Source organism: Mastigoproctus giganteus, chromosome 6 (assembly GCF_048544385.1).
Source record: "Mastigoproctus giganteus isolate SK-2022 chromosome 6, ASM4854438v1, whole genome shotgun sequence".
NCBI classification, from domain to species: Eukaryota; Metazoa; Arthropoda; class Arachnida; order Uropygi; family Thelyphonidae; genus Mastigoproctus; species Mastigoproctus giganteus.
Window position 1 is genome coordinate 201579062 of NC_143580.1, and position 18598 is coordinate 201597659.

The 18598-nt window shown below is 36.4% G+C and overlaps 1 protein-coding gene across 4 annotated transcripts in view; it reads right to left on the minus strand.

Moving 5' to 3' along the window:
• Positions 1–6763: 6763 nt before the first annotated feature.
• The window catches only part of LOC150084880 (sodium/calcium exchanger 3-like), a 533436-nt gene continuing 521601 nt past the window's right edge, over positions 6764–18598 (minus strand). For all 4 annotated transcript variants that reach the window (XM_090376677.1, XM_090376676.1, XM_090376678.1 and 1 more), the window contains one exon: positions 6764–8533. In XM_090376677.1, coding sequence (XP_090232803.1) covers positions 8157–8533 — 377 coding nt within the window. In that variant the 3' untranslated portion in view covers positions 6764–8156. The remainder of the gene's footprint in view (positions 8534–18598) is intronic.

Consider the following 18598-nt stretch of genomic DNA (forward strand, 5'->3'; position numbering starts at 1 on the left):
AGTGTCTTTAGAAAAAGACAATTGCTGCAGGCCACTCAGTAATATCTCAGTCTTTTTTTTTCTCTCGTTCTCGTACCCATAGTTTGGGGGGTTTTTTTTTAGTTATTTTTGATATTACTATTTTTTTATATAGATATTTTTAATTAATTATTTTATATATATATATATATATATATATATATATATATAATAATTAATTAAAAATATCTATATAAAATCTATATACATATCTATAAAAAATTATATATATATATATATATATATATATATAATTTTTTTTTTATTTTTTTTTTTTTGCTGGTATTCAGGATTGGGCACCCTGAGTGCAGGATTTGCTGGTATCCACTGGTATGGCACACCCGCCGCTGAATGCGGGACTTTGTGCTATAGCACAGACTATTGGAACAGGCCCGGCTTTACATGACGTCGAACGTACGCCGGGAATTGGCTGTCCAAGAGATCCAGGGACAGCTGCTCCCTGGTGGCAAAATGGCCTGACATGGATAACACATACTGCAGTATTGTAGTGTGTGTTAATACTATGTCAGGCCCATTGAACAGAGATTATTTTCTTACAGAGACATTAGGTGGAGATAGGCATATGCCTAAGGCCCGCCATAAACAGAGAACATACACATACATTCATACAAGACAATAATGCGCCGTGTCATCGGGCCCACACTGTGCACGAGTGGTTCGAGGAACACAGTGAAGATATTATCCATACTTGATTCGTCTCCAAATTCGCCTGACTTCAATCCAACTGAATATCTGTGGGATGTTTTGGAGTGGGAAGTGAGGCATATGGACACGTAGCGGTCATCAATTTCGACTTTCTGGAAACCCTTGAAGGCAACATGGCTGCAGATCCCTATGGACGTCTTCAGACATAGAGTGGAGTCAATGCGTAGGCGAATAGCAGCTGTGAACCATGCGAACAGTGGCAGAACATAGTAACACATAATTCAGCGATCACTGGGTGTATTGTGTTTTTCATCCGCTTTCAGTCAAACTGTCCTCTGTGGCAGTGTAGTTTCGCCACTATTACTAGTTTGGAAAGGCTTAAGTTCGATTCCCGTCGACGACTGGAGGAATTTCTAAAGTCCTCTTCAATTGAGGATGTAATTAGTTGACCTCAAGCGGGGATAGTAGGTTTCCTCTTGTTTTTCAACATTGAATTGGGTGCTTGAACACACACGCCTACTGACATGTAATACACCTATATGAATATACAGTAAGTTACATTTGGGAGCTGCTATCTTGATAATAATTATTATTTCAGTTAAACTTCTTACTCTTTACCACGTGTCTCTGCACTTCAGTAAATAGGCAAGATTAGGAAGTGCATCTCTGTTAATTACGATATATAAGCTGCCTTATGGTTTACACTTCAAACTTATGGTTTACACGCCTACTGACATGTAATACACCTATATGAATATACAGTAAGTTACATTTGGGAGCTGCTATCTTGATAATAATTATTATTTCAGTTAAACTTCTTACTCTTTACCACGTGTCTCTGCACTTCAGTAAATAGGCAAGATTAGGAAGTGCATCTCTGTTAATTACGATATATAAGCTGCCTTATGGTTTACACGCCTACTGACATGTAATACACCTATATGAATATACAGTAAGTTACATTTGGGAGCTGCTATCTTGATAATAATTATTATTTCAGTTAAACTTCTTACTCTTTACCACGTGTCTCTGCACTTCAGTAAATAGGCAAGATTAGGAAGTGCATCTCTGTTAATTACGATATATAAGCTGCCTTATGGTTTACACTTCAAAACATTACGTATATTTATAGAGTCTTTCTCCTTTTCTGCACCAATGGCCTTGTTGCCTGGCGTTGGGATGCGAAGAAAATTATCCTTCAAAATAAGCTAAAGTCAGTTCTGACGTCTGCGCTCTTAGCTTTGTATACAAAACGCGATGAACAAATTCTACTCCTTCCCTTCAGGTTATCAGTGGATGCCTTTCACTGGACCTTCACTTGGTTTATCGAAGTCTAAATTTTTACCTTCCTTATGTTATCTCAGTTAATTTTCTTGATATTTCAATGCTCAAGCTAATGTCAAGTTTGAGAAGTCTTGTCTTTGTCAAAAAAGGTTCCACAGATATCATTTGAAAATATTTATCTAATTCATAATAAAATACATGTATGTCCCCCCTTAGTTGACTATATGCTATTTGCTAATTTGGATTTGATCCACGTTCATCTTTTAACGTATCATATGTGAAAGAATATGCGTACATATGTAGTTTTTTTTTTTTTTTTTTTTTTTTTTTGGCGCATCGGCTTCTGTGGCCATAATGCACCTCCCAAGTTTTTTTGCACTACTCTGATCCAAGCCCGAGGCGGGATTCGAACCCGCCACCTTTGGGTTGCCAGGCAGGTACTTTACCCACCCGGCTAGCCCGGTCGTCTACGTATGTAGTAGAAGTATCGTGATTTTTTCACATTTTGAAGGAATATAGTTAATCAGAGTACCATATAACCCGAAAATTGATATACAGTTCTGTTATTCATTCACCTGTAGTTCACAATATATTTTACCTTAAATGCTATTCTTTCGTCACGTTAACTATGAAAAGAAACGCAATTGGAGAAAAAAAAAAAACGAAAAAAAGTTGTTTTTATTTAAAAAATGTTTAAAATATTAAAATTATCGGAATGTTATTTATAATATTTAAATATTTTATTTAAAATTCTTTACCTGTCAGTACTCACAAAACTAACTATAGGAGAGTTATATTTTAAAGCAGTGGTTTTCGACCTTTTTTTTTTTTAATAATTACACCGCCAGTGGTGTATTTCTAAAAAAAATAGTACCGGAACACTCGTTCTCCAGAAGACTATATGATAATGCCACATCGACTGTACAGTACCTGAATCAGACTTCAGACTCGGATCATAGAAAAAACCAGTTCTAGCGTTCAGCTCATAGCCAATCAAAATGCAGCGTTCGCACGCATCACAGTATATCTCATTCATTGGATCTCTTTATTTAATACATTGTACTTTAGTAAGAAATGTTCAAGTTTCATTGCGAAATTTCTATTTTTGTTTTTAAATAAATTTTTAAAGAAATCTATTAATTTTAAAGATTACTATTAATATATATTTTTAGTAGCAATGAGTAAAATAGATTTTTCTTTCTCCCCTTTGATTATGCCATTGTTTCGTAATATTAGGCGTATAAATTTCATGATTTTTTATTATGACATTTAGAAAAAAGTACCGAAACGTCGTTCTGGTGCGTTCCGGCCCGAATACACCACTGGACACCGCCTAAGTAATTTATTTTATTTTGTGGTACCCCTACTCAATTTTCTGCCTGTTAGATCCTATTCTCTCTCTGTATATATCTAATATTAAAAAATATGTTATATGATAGTTATTACAATAATGTCTATAAACAAAATTACAATTAATAATAATACAAATTATATATATATATATATATATATATATATATATATATAAGCAGAAATGTAGTGATTCCCTGACTATTATTAGCCTCGTGGTCCTCCGTCGAGATGGTACATACCGGTCAGTCTATTTTATTTCATTTTATTAATTATTATTTTCAGTTTATTTGGTCACGTAATGTTGTCAGTCCACGTTTCCACCTTAGTGAGATTTCACATAATTCGGAAACGGGTGCCTACTAGGGGGCGCCGCTAAATTTCTTTTAAGTGGCTTAATTTTCTAATTATTTTAGGAACGTTGCTTCAACACTACCCTCTTCTTCTTTATCCCCCTTAGGCGCCTCCGTAGCCACACGCTTCTTGATTAGACTGGGGTTCGAGCCCGTCACCACCGAATGCAGAAATTCCCGGAACAATATGGCCTTAGTTGCTAATGTTCCTAAAAAAAAAAAAAAAAAAAAAACCAACCAACCAACCAACCAATCTTTATCCCCCCCCCTATTTTCCTGTTATTTTTGTTATTTTATTTGGTTAAATAAAATAACAAAAATTCTCTCTACTGGTTTGCCACGCTACTGGCAAATATCCTATTTTAGCTTATTATAAGCAACATGTAGTGGATTGTGCTTTTCTGCTGCCACTGATGTTAGCTTTTCTACTATTTTTTCCTTATTTAATTTTACTGTGTATTTTTATTACTTTTTATCTCTCTCTCTCTCTCTCTCTCTCTCTCTATATATATATATATATATATATATATATATATATATATATATAAGAGATTATATTAAAGAGTAAAAAAAGATAAAACAGCGGAAAGTTAAATAAACTGGATATGGCAAATGCACCATATATATTTATTCTTTATATAGAGGTACTAAATAAACATCAATTATAGATCACAATCATGTCATCCTTCCGCTATTTCACGGGTCGACGTATGAAGCCTCGCCATCATGCCCTGTCCGTGTACTTCGCTCTGTCGTTGATTTCACTCCAGTTGCCTCCTCTCGTAATGACATCGGTCTTTATCATGTCATGCCACCTCATTCTTGTTCTCCCCTTTGGTCTTTTGTCCCTTATTTGTAAATCAAACATCCTTGGCAAACGCCTCTCGTTCATCCTCTTGACATATCCAAACCATTTCAAACGGGACCTTTCAATCCTATTCTGGAGTTTTTCAACCTGAATTCTCTCCCTAATCACATCATTCCTGATTTTGTCGCGTCTTGTCTTTCCGGCTATGCTCCTCACAAATCGCATTTCTGCCCCCTGAATTCTGCTTTCATCTGTTTTCCTCATAGTCCAAGTTACAGATCATCACAAAATTAAAAAGATACTGTACACCTTTTTATAATGAAATAAATATATAAATTAACAAAAAAATATATAAGTTTAAGTAACTTAAACCCAAATTACATGCACCCCTGGAATGTTGTTGCGGTACCCCAGTTGAAAACCACTGATTTAAAGAAATGTACATTGTGTTTGTGAGAGCAAGTAGGCGTATGTGTATGACTGTAGCTTCAGCCGTAGGCTCTTGGTTCTTTAGTTAGAGGATTCTTTTATGTATTGATATAAGAATATATATCGGCTCGTATAATGCAATACCTGTTACGCCAACGTAAACATGAATGGCATGTTTTATTTATTTATTTGTAATACCTGATGATGAAACTTCCTCGAGATTTAAGACCGGTACTCAAATCGCAGTCCACGCTTCGTGGAAGACATTTTCAGAGCACTGAAGAACTTTCCACGGAAGTGTGGACCCACTAAGATTTTGGGCGTAGGTTATTGAAGGAGAAGAATTATACTGAAGGACTATAATTTCACTTTTTAAAATAGACATGTAATGTGAATCAGTGTACTCCGCATTACTTTTGGAATAACTCCTCGTATATACAGGCTGATAATTAAAAAAAGTAAAAATGTTTGTGTCAATTTATTAAAAAAAGAAAGACAATACTTTTTTTTTTCGACTGTAACAAACCCTTTACTATCAGATGAGCTTATCAGAGCGCAGTCATGAAATGGCCTATCAGAACATAAACTTCCATAAACTCAACAAATGTAGAATTTGTAGCTCTTACATCAATTGATATTCAAAGACAAAGCGATACCAAACAACATTACTAACTGACACTATCATCTTTTGTGATTTACAAACAATCCGAATGTTTGGGATAATGACTTCGTGCTTGTATTCTACCTCCTGACGACACTTATGGCAGTACATTACATCCAGGAGGAGAGGGATATTTTACATCAAGAGTGATATTTATATAAAGTGATTGCAAGGAGAGGAATGAATGGTTCTTTTTGTATTTATTTCCCCCCTTTTCACATTTACCAGTACATAAAATATATTAAGCTAGTGAAAAAAAATTACACAAAAACAGACACTTACAGGTCACAGTGCAATTTTTTGATAACATTAATCCCAAGGTTATTTTAAATATTGACAAAATAGCATTTTGCAGCTAAAATACATTGCATAATCAGCGTAGTCACCATTAGAACATTTCGAGGGCAGATATCACCTGCGTTATGTCTGTCTATATACATACATGCATATTATTAAGAAAAAAAAAAAGAAAAATTGATGTTTTTATAAAGTAACACATTTCGTTCATGAACTGAATTATTTTAAATCTAATAAATCGACTGCAGCACACTTTGAATGTATAGATTTTTATAAGCATGAACTTTCAATTGTAAATATAACATATTAAATTTTGGAACACATAATGGATTTATATATTAATTTATTTTACTGATAATTGTACATTTTATTAGAAGTACTGATAATAAACGTATTGTAGATAGGCATAGTATGCATGTAAAAGGCGAGTCATAATGGTGCGCGATTGCTTTAATATACAACAAACTTTGGACGCATTTTTGTCATTTAATTGTATTCAGACGGAATATTTCTCCTCTCTATAAACAGGTGATTATTTGGCTTAGCAGCATTTGGCTATCGGATTTAAAGTTTCGCTTTTAGACGCGGCTGAAATAGTTACTTACACCTTACAATTTGATATGGATCGAAGAATTAAGCCAAATATCGAGAGAGATGCTTGTAGTTAAGTGTCTTATATAAGTCAGAATAAGTTCACACATTACAGGAATACATAAGGTTTTGTACAATAGAGAAACAGCGATGAAAAGTCGAAAACGTCACAATTTCTATACAGTGAATAAGATATGAAAATATGCAGACAATTTCATATACATTTAATATATATATGTATATGTGTATACATATGTGTGTATATATATATATATATATATATATATATATATATATATATATATATTCTGTCTGTGTATATGTATATATGCCTAACTTTAGAATGAATATGTTACAGTTTTGTTCTATTTCACAGACAGCACACCTCGTAAATGACAGCATTGTGCGCCACCACACATTTGAATAGAGGAACTATTCTTTCTTTTATAGCATATTTCCCTCATATATATATATATTTACAAAACTGAGCTTATTTATGAGATACTACGAAAAGAACTAATTTTGAAAATGTACTAATATATCTATTATATTAAAATCTATAAAAGCACCACTACTTTTTGACAGCCAACGGTCAATCATATTAATGAATTGTGTAAAATATAATAACAAAATAAATACCTCATAAGATAAAATTGTTATATAAACTAGTAGTCAGGAAGAAACATTTCCTTTGAAGATAGATCGCAGACGATTTGAGACCAATGTAATATCCACGTTTGCTGATTTTACTTTTGTATATCAGATTAAAAATATGATGGAAGGCAAAACGTACTTTGTGATTAGCCATAATAACTGGAGCCTGTTTTGTCTTTCCAACCGAGAAAACATAATTTATTTCCTCCTTTCCTTATTTTGGTGGCAACTACTTAATTACAAGAATCATACAAGATCACATTGTTTGTACATACAATTCTGAATACTATAAATATGACCACATTCTTAATTATTCAATACGAAGTACATATTAAATACAGATACAAGGTTTTTATGGCTTAGCATACATCACAAACAGTAAACATATTTGTAAGTAACGGAATTTGTTATGGAGTGGAAGAGGAATTCGAGATATTAAATGCTATTTCTTCAGTACTTCATCTTTCCCCATTGCTGGTGTGATCAGCGTGGTCCAAACAATGAGAATTTTCAACTTTGCCTTTTGCCTACCCTAGCAAAATAGTATTCCCTGGGTACATGCCACGTTTTTGTGGAGAAAAAAAAAAAAAACACTTTGAAGTCAATGTTGACAAAGCTGTCTGGAATTAGTTTGATACCACGTGCATGGAACCTATTCGATCGTTCTTTGCTGAGGACTCTAAATGAGGGTGCGGTCACTCTTAAGAATGACACCCATCCAGAGCGAGGTACAGAAGAGCGAAGTCTTTCAGTGAGCCAGGATGGTAGACCACTGCTTACAAATTAATGGAAAAATTCATAATCTTCCCTCTTTGTTAAGCAAGGCTAGGTACAGTCCATAACATTTCTCATCTCCACCTGATAGCAACACAGAGAAACAACTTAAGGCTCACAACGTTTCCAAGGATATGTCTTCTGGAGGTCCATACTAATGATGGAGCAGCGGAAGTTTTACCATCTCAACTCCTCGAAATTACGAGTGTCTGCACGACATTTTGTTCAACCTCTGAGCATTTTCAATAGCATTGCAAAACTCCCAGAATGCCTAAAACCCTTCGATGATCCCGTATGCTTCTAAGCTGGACATAAGAACGTAGAAGCACCAAAGTCCTACAAATAAGAAAACTGTTGGTAACTTATATTTTAATGGTCCTCCAAGTTCTCCACCGACCGATTTGCTTCTCCTTAAGAGTAGTACCATACATGAAAAGACAGCACAAACGCAAAAGATAGTGACTGAGAATGCCAAGTTTCCAGGAGTAACTCTAAATGTTTCTCCTTTAGCTGCATGGTAAATAGCAGCGATTGACCAAGCTATACCGATTCCCAGAAATACATTCACAGCATTGCTTCCTGTTACATTGCCTATAGAGGAGTCGGCATATTTATCGTTGATGGCGGCAACTTTGCTGGCAAAAGTATCTAAATAATATTAAGAAACACACATTAATTTCCGTTACTATTGAAAATCATTTAAAATTGATGTTGCAAATTATTAATATCATTATGCTAATATATTATTCCTTTAACTTTAACATGTCCAATAAAAAAGTTATTGGATTAATATAAAAAAGTTATTTAATTAATATGCCTACCTAGGGTAGGCATATTAATTAAATTCATATCATTAATTTTACTGCTTGAAGTATACAGGGTTATTCAAAATGAAGTCCGGGGTTTCAAACAATTCCTGTACATACATGAAACAGACATAGGAAGAAAGAAATATTTCCAGAATGCAAGTATAGTAATGAAGTTTTTTTAAATACCTCATAAATGTTCAATATGAGAGCCTTTAGTGAAATCGCCCAAAATCTCACATGCTACTTATTCACTTTCCCTGACAAATGGAAGGTCGATTCATCAGAAAAAAATCACTCTGTCAGCAAAGTGGCGTTGCACAACGGTAACAGATTTACTTACATGAAACTCCAACACAGTAAAAGCTTTCTCATTACATTCCGAAGCCAAGTCGCAACAGAGCAGAACTGACGTCACAGGCAAACGAACGACTGCACGGCGGTATGCGTCCAACGCCATCTGGTGGTTAGCCGTGCAGCATACCGAACATCGCGAACGTGGGAACGAAACCTGAGATATGCGTTCTTTTGAGATTGCTACAAATTATTATGACACATGCGCTTTCCCAAAAAAAAAATTCTGAAACCCCGGACTTCATTTGAATAACCCTGTATAATGTTCTTAAGACTAGCGTATATGACTTGGTATTAATACATTATTTATTCATGTTTGCAGGCATATTTTAAATGTTACAAAGTTGTTTTCCAAGAAAAATCCGTATGTTTGAGTAAACCGCAGATACGACTGAGAATAAATAACTAGGTAATGAATGGAGGGTAGAAAGGAGACCAAAACAAAAACTGGTATCTAAATTAAAAGCAAACAAACAAAAACTGGGTCACTCCATTTCGAAAGTAGATAGCATACTATCTCACATCCAGTTTAAACTCACCGTAAAAAGAAACTTAAGTTTATTTAAATTCCTGATTATTGATGCCAGTCCTATTGGAAACGAAAAGGACAATAAAAGGAATGAGACTTGATTCAAAAAAAAAAAAAAAGTGCTGATACCTTTGCATCGAAACCCTTTGTGGATCAAGTTTCAAGATACACTTATTCAAGTTTGTTTGAGTTTAATTGAAGCATGCAAAATTATAATTAGTGTCATAACTAAGTTAATAAGAAAGTGCTAAAACGGACAAAAATTGAAAGGTTCTTGATTAAACAACATCTATTAAATATAGCTTATAACCTTTTTGCACAAAAATTAAATGGCATTCTTGATGCTAATTATGTAACTTTAAATGAAGAATGTCAAAATTTTAAGGGAACTTTTACTGAAAACTGTAAAAGAGGTAGATCTGTAAAGTCAGAGAAGTTAAAACGCTGCGAACCCAAGAAGTTAGAAATAAAAGGTACTTAGATTAAAGAAAAAATATATAAGTAATTTTGGGAATAAATTTAATATTCTTATTGGAATATAAATAAAATCACAGAGCTAAACTATGTTAAAAAGACGGAGAGATTTTGAGAAAAATTTGGAAAACAAGTAACATGAAGGTGGAAATGTTTTGACGTTTAATTAAAAATCCCGGGACAATCTCTAAACCTTAACTAAGATAATCAAAAGATAAGGGAGAAGTTAAGACAGAAGCAAAGGATATTTTAGAAGTATGGAGTAAATACTTTGGTTTGCTAAACGAAGACATCACTTGAAGAAGAGCAAAAATTGATATGGGGGGATTTTAGATATTATATCCATTATTAAGGTAGAAAAGATAATAGAAAATAACGCCTGTGGAAAAGTAGCAGGTTCAGGTGAAATTGAAAATTACGAAAGGCGTTGCGAAAATAGTATCACAGCTGTTAGCTGTGGCACTATTACGATTTCTAGACGATTTACATTACGATTTCTAGACGTAATTGACTAAAGGACAAGATCCAGAAGACTACAGGAAGACATTAAATGCACCAAAACATAAAAAAGGAAAATAAAGCGTGATTGCAGCAATTACTGAGGAGATCCTGTATTAGTTAACACTTGAAATATATGCAGGTATCTTAGAGGTCAGGGTTAGAAGTACGTATTGTTGAATGTAACCTTAGGGAGAGCAGCCAGATTTTAGACTAAACAGGGGATGCTAGCATAATATATTTGCACGGATAAAAGGACAGATTAGAGAATGGATTGTTTAATAAAACTATTCGAATTACTGACAACGTTTAATGTGTAAAATATAAAAACGTGATCATTAGTGCTGTTAAAGAGTAGCTTGCAAAACCTTGAAGGATCGCAGAATAAGTTAGATAAAGATTGTGGACGGATGGGTATGCAAATGGTTACACAACAACAAAAGTTAAAAAAAGTTGGGAGAGACAAGGAAAATTTCAGAATGTAGACTAAATAACAAAAAAATGGAACGTGTTAGTAATTTTATGTACCTATGAAATTTTTTTAATTAAAAGTGAAATATTAGACTTGGAAATAAACAGCAAAATGAGTAAACCGGAAAGTGTAGGAACAAATTTATGCAAAGGGAAATTAGCTGTTTACAAAACAGTTTTTAATTTTGTTTTATTGTGGAGGTAGCTGGACAATTTATCAAAAATCAGAATCCTCAGAAATGAAAGAAGAAAAATAAACGGAACTAAGGTGGAAGCAATGGCAAGACCATATTAGAAATGAGGAAAAATCTTGGGATAACAAATATCCAGTCAAAGGTAAGAGAAACAAACTTAAGATGGTATGTGACCATGCAGAAAGGTTTGGCAAGAAAAATTAAACTACACAGATAATTGAAGCGAAAGTGAATGGCCCAGAGAAAGGCGTATTGTTGGTGTCAAACAAACATTAGAAGATAGAAAATAGATAGCATAGAGAAAAATAGTAAATAGAAAGCTGATAGTGTAGAGTGACTGATTTTTAAAATCATAATCATCATATTGACCTGTATGCCCACTGGGTGCTCTCGCGGTAGCATAGTGCATATAATCGCTGTCCTCCCCACAATGTGGAAAAGGCTTCTTTTGAATTCTGTCCATGACGCGATGAATTTTTATCAGTCTTTTCGGAACGTGGCTGATTTAGTCGATCCCAGGCAAAGGTTGCATGGTTTTATCTCTCAAAACCTCTGGGTTTTCGTCCAGCAAACAGACAAATCTATAAATATGTACAATTTATAGACACAATATACTGACACCTCATAGTCTTAGATTCTTCGGCACTTAACGCATGCACATTGGGTATAGCAAATTTGGTTGATGTTGAAACACTGTATTGCTTCAAGGTGTTTTTTTTTTTTTTTTTTTTTTTTTGTATTTTGCTAATATAAAGGATGAACATGAAATAACTCCCCGTTAAATTCAAATTTTATAAACAGGTTTTTATTTATTGCCTCAAGATAATACAAAATATTGCAGAATTTCTTTGGGGCAAGTATCCATAACTTCAGTTCCGGCATTCCATATGATCACGTTCCTGTTCAATTATTAAAGAACTCTGGATCAAAATTGAAAACATATACCTATACAGTTCAAACTTAATATCGAAACTCCGGCAGATGAGACTATTGCCGAATGCATCCGTGAGAATAGTTATAATGGCGGAGGACTAATTTAGACATAACTTGCCTAACAGTATTGTGGTATCTTTACAGTTACTGTAACACATTTAAGCAGCTTCTTTAACTTCTTTAAATTGACTTCCTTAGACAAATAAGAACCAATTAAAAATCAAATAACTTGTTCATCATGGGGAGTAATTTCAAAATAATTACAAGGACTTCTGCTTTGTTCAAATGACACTGCTTTTGGGTATTGACAGTTCCGTGAAGTTGGAAATGAGCGTCGTCTGTTCCGCAGCATATTAGCTAATCACTGGATTTTCATATAATGTTGATAAACAAATGTTATTAAAATCCATCCCTCTCACATAATCATCATAGATACCGGTGTTTTATTGCAGCCGGTATACTATTCCAAACAGTTGACAATCGCCCATACATTTTTTTTTGTGCAGCGTATGAACTTTATCTTGCAACGTGCGTACCCGTGTCCACGTATCCTGTTGCTCTTGGACCCTTAATTTCTGTTTCATGACTTTTAAAACTGTCTTCTGTGGAATAGCTAGGCATTGTGCAATATTCTTGGTACTGAAAAGGCGGAAACTTGACGTTTAAGCAATTTCTTTACTGTTTCGAGCACCCCTTTAACTTCTTCCCGAAACAAATACGGACCAACCAAAAATCGTCGCACACTGTTATCTTTTGGACATTTTCTCATCAGGGATTATTGAGCTATAACTTTCAGGAATATTATACTTACTTTCTGAACTCAATATTTTTCACAGGTGAAAAGAGGACTTTAGAGGATCACGAATCATAATGGTTCTTTATCTCTTCCATAGGATTTAACTCATTGTGGGGAAGAAAAGCCACTTTTTTAATAACAAATGGTAAATAACAGGTTATTCAGTTGTTTGTCATTTCAGATTGATTAAGCAGTTACAAAAAAACCAAAACAAAACAGTCTATCACAAAGATTTCTTTAATGGAAAAAACCTCATATGTAAAATTTACATTTCGTGGATTGTTGCGTTGTAATTAGCTGACATCAACTAAAAAATTGATTCATCATGGGAAGTTATTTATTTTGGGGAATGTCGAAGGTATGGAAAAGGCAAGATAACGTTTACTTACAATATTTTATAAAACCATTGGTTCAACGTTAAATTTGTTTCATTATTTTAGATGAATAATGTTTAATTGAGCCTTTATTATATATTATTATATTATACAGTATTATTATATATTCACTTATTACACAGTATTGAATCAATAATAATATAATAGTGTAATATGTAATAACAACTCAGTCAATATAAAATCATGAAACATAAAATCAGTGTTGAAGAATATTTTTGTAAAATATTGTAAATACGAGGTGTGGCAATAAAGTTCCGGACTGGTGCTGTTGGGGTCATGTTCGTTGAGTTTGAAAAGCGGAAGTGGTATGTTTTAGTTAAAACCTCCTCCAACAGACGATGGTACAGAGATTGTCCAGTAGGCTGACAGGTTGCAAGTAACAACCAATTTAATTAGTAGCGTTAACGTTCCGTATCACGATTTTGAAAAGGAGCTACGAACGAATATCAAATTATGCTTTACACTGAGAAAATCTGCAAGAGAAACGTATGAAATATTAAAAACTATATAGTGATGAAACATTCAAGTCGTATCGGTGTGTTTAAACTGGTATACGCGGTTCAAAGATGGACATGAGGATATTCGCGGTCACCCAAGAAGTGGGCGTTTATCAACCTCTCGAAATGAGGATAGGGTTGCAGAAGTTCGGTAAATTGTGGCAAGAGATCGTCGTTTGATCCTCAGAATGATGGCTGATGAGTTGGATATGAATAAGGAGACGATTTGTCAAATTCTGAATGAAGATTTAGGGAAAAGGAAAGTTTGTGCAAAAAAGGAAATCCAAAGTCGAGAAAATTAGGATTGTCAAGACAAATTCTAATTTCATCCTAATTTGAAAATCATTTTGTTTATGTTTTTGTTTAGAGCAGTTCAGGATCAAGACAGTACTGATCATGTTTTTCGACAAGCAGAGTGTGATTCACAAAGAATTTATACTTGAAGGGGAGAGAGGCTGCGTTCTACGTATAGAAGACTGTTGAAGCGCATTTCCCGGGTGAAGCCGTAATTACGAGAAAAAAGCAGCTGGTTCTTGTTGCACGACAATGTCCCTGCCCATTGTGCACTTGTTGTGAAGACATTTCTGGCAAAACATGGCATTGTACAGATCAACCATCCACCCTACTCTCCGATCTAGCACCTCCGGACTTCCTTTTCTTTCTCAAGGTGAAACCTTCCCCCAAAGGAAAGGTTTCAGGATGTTGAGGACATAAAGAGAAACGTAACTGCCAGCTGAACATCATCTCTTTGGGCGCTTTCAGTGACTCTTTTCAGAAACTTTTAGAACAGTGTAATGAGTACATTCAATCAGGTGGTGATTACTATGAATAAAAATAAAAACCATTTTTATTTTTGAGCTCCTTCTTTTTGTGTTCTTCTTATTGCATCAGCCCGGGAACTTTATTGCCCAACCTCGTAATTGATCTTTATAAATATTGTAAATAAATGTTATGTTGCAGTTTCTGTGCGCCCTAAGCCGACCAGCTGTTAAAGCGTACAAAAAAAAAAAAAAAAAAAAAAATCGAGTTAACATTTATTTACAATATTTATTTTGTCTCAACTCCTCAGATACTATTTAATAAGTAATTGTATTATTATTATTATTAGCTATATGGTGCAAGGACGCCTGAGTCTTATGCTGCACCAGCCAAAAAAAAAAATTCAGAATTACCCTGTGAGAGAGAGAGAGAGAGAGAGAGAGAGAGAGAGAGAGTCAGAAATAGAAGGGAATCACCAAGAAAGAGAAGAATGATGATATCCAGCTCAGAACCTTAATACGGTGCAAGATTCTTATTGTGATCACAGATATTATTATCATTCGTGTAATGTTATCACTTTTATTAAGTCCCGATCAGACGAATATACAGAATATACGAATACAGTATATAGAAAAAATGACGTTTATTGTATTCAGCATTTCGGTTTTTGTTATAGCTTTTTTCTGTATTGCGGTTTATGCATGTGCCGTGGAAGTGATTACGTAATATCCCGATTTGTTCTTGAACTCCGACATGCTGCTTGTCTAGTTACTACTGTTGATTCGTCGATGTCGGAAAGAAAATACTGTATCTGTATTCCTACCAATCTGAATATTTTTCAGTGGAGTATTATCCCTTTTATAATTCTTGATTTTAATATTTTCTTTGTTTTAATGTTATGTATGGATTTCTAGAAACATGAGAGTTTCATTTTTTTTATTACTTTCTCGAAGAAATAGTGGAAAGTCAAAGTAAAATATTTTATACTGCTTGATTTTAATTTTACTTTTTGTGCACTTCAACCCTTTTATGCACACGTTTCTGCTCTATATCAATAAAAAAATACTGACCAGCTGCACTACTGTTCTGTCGGTTATTGTTATCACTTAAGCTAGATCCCAAAGTGGTTATAATAAGCTGCATCCACTGTATTGGTCTACACTGAGTGGACAGAAATCATGGGATACCTACGAGTAGGCCCACCTTTCGCCTGGATAAGGGCAGTCACAAGGCGAGGCATTGAATCCACTAGTTCACGAAAGCGTTCTGCAGGTATTTCCATCCATTCTTGTTGTACCGCTGTCCATAATTCTGTCGCAATCTTAGGTGGAGGATGTAAAGCTCGAACGTATCTTTCCACAACATCCCAAAGATGCTCCACAGGGTTCATGTCCGGTGAACGGGGAGTCCGTTCCATGGTGGTAAAATCTGCGGAATGCTCTTTGAACCATGTTCTAGTAACCACAGTTCTGTGGGGAGGTGCATTGTCCTGTTGGAAGAGTCCATTGCCCTGTGTGTGCACGATGACCATAAAGAGATGCAGATGGTCTGCAAGGATGGACACGTAAAGGAGGCCACCGCAAATTAAAATAAATCGCGCTACAATCAAATTCGCCCAACAAATGAAATACCTCGGGATCATTTTTGACAGCAAGCGTCAGCCCCCAGTCACTGCGTGAGACAACGAGTCTCACGCAGGGACTGGGGGCTGAGTAAACAAACCATTTGCTGTACTACAAGACTACTTTTCTCCCGGCAATCACATACGGTGCACCAATATGGTACCAAAGAACCAGACTGACCACCAACAAAAGAATACTGGACTCGACACAACGAACAATATTGCTCAAAACCACCCGAGCCTGCAATACTGTGAGAACGGAGGTGCTCCAGGTTCTTACTGGATCCTTACCACTGGATCTCGAAGTGGTCAGATGCGGACTAGCATACTACGTATCAAAAGGAATCTCTGTGACCTACTCGGGCTTTACGATTGAACCCACAAACAATATAAAAATGGAAAAAGCTCGGCTCTTGGCACACTTAAAACAGGAATACCAAAACAGGTGAACAGACTCAACCAAAGGGGAGGTGACACGACGCTTCATTCCTGATGTAACAGGGTTTTCCCGAAACTACCTGTATGGTTCCACCCAGGCCTATATGCCACCTACTTATTGACGAGTCACGGCCCCTTCAACGAGAAACTAACATCTCTGGGCCTCCTCCAAGATCCCAACTGTTCATGTGGCGAACCGGAAAGCTGGACCCACCTCATGCACGGCCGACCGGGCTAGCCGGGTGGGTAAAGTGCCTGCCTGGCAACTCAAAGGTCGCGGGTTCGAATCCCGCCTCGGGCTTGGATCACAGTACTGCAAAAACCTTGGGAGGTGCATTATGGCCACAGAAGCCGATGCGGCTTCTGTGGCCATAATGCACCTCCCAAGGTTTTTGCAGTTTTCTTTTTTTTGTTTAGTTAGCCAACAGCTAACTAAAAAAAAAAAAAAAAAAAAAACCTCATGCACGAATGTACAAACTACGAGGACCTACGTGGAAATCTAATAACAAGATTGACCTACGTGCCGCGAGGCCAGAAGCATCATCTCTTGGACACAAGCGAAGAATATAAGAACCTCACCAGATTTGCACAGGAACTCTTTGCCAGAAGAAGAACCTGTTCTGCGATCAGGAATTAAGGCTACAGTATGCCTTGTAGCAGACATTAAACATCGACAACGCCGGACTATGAGCAAATACACCATCACTGAAACCCAAATTGTCTGACCCAACCAACCTACTTGAATAGGACGCACACCACAGAAACGATGGGCTCACTGGATGGAAAAGGCACTGGACCGCCCTCCCTGATGATGGAAACAGGACAAACGGACCAGACCCATCCGGGATGCAAAAGAGACACTCCACGAGACACTACCCTGGTCGGGTATATAACCCATAAACGCGACTGACCTCAACCTACCTGGATGGACACATAGCCTATGAATGACATCGTGGCATTGGTTCCGACTGCTTCGTTGGACCCATATCTTTTCCCCACCTTGAACAGCAGATTTGCTGCCAGTGCGCCAATTGGCGACCGAGCTGGCCACTCTTTCCTGGCATTCTTTCCACTCCACTTCTCTGGCAGGGAGGGGGTGTCTGTCCTCTTGTCTCCTCCCTTCCTCGCCACCCCCATTTTTCCTTCTGGTGGGGCATGGGCATGCCCCACTGACACCTATTGGGGTCGCCTTCCCTATTGACTCCATATTTCTGTCCCTCCCCCCAGTCTTTAGTCTCCCTCCCCTACTCTTATCTGTACACAAGCGATTGCCCTACACGTCCAAATTTAATCATGTCCAAATTACTGTTTGCCAATAGTTTCGGCCTTTCAAATCCTAGCGCTCTTAACCCCCCACGCGAAAGATCAAAAAAAAAATTTTTTTTTTTAAAGTCCTAGCCACTGAAATCTCAGGAAATTAGGTGGCAGGATCTGCCAGAGTAAATAATTATAATGCTGGTATACCTGGGCAGCCTCCACGGGGCTGAGTGTGGACAACGTTGGGCCTCAGCAGGGGTCCAGCGGCTAAATGGCCAGAAGAACAACGGTACATAACACTATACGTAACAATATTCACACACTTTTAAATCTCTGGCCTTTCCAGTGAATTGGCACACCTACAATGAAAGCAACCCGGAGATAGGGGAAACCCCTGGTGCCGCTTGACACTAAATACACTCTAACCTCGACCGTTCAGAGGTCCCAATGTGTGCCAGTTGAACATGCCCCAGACCATTACCGACCGTCCACCTGCCTGAACAATTCCTTGTTGACATGACGGGTGCATAGCTTCATGCGGTTTCCATCAGATACGCACCCTATCGTCTGCTAGAAATAACTGGAAACGATACTCATCGGACCAGGAGACCCGTCTCCAGTCATCCAAAGTCCAGTGCCGATGTTCTTTCCCCAATTGAGGCATAGAGACCTGTGTCGTGGTGTTAGCAAT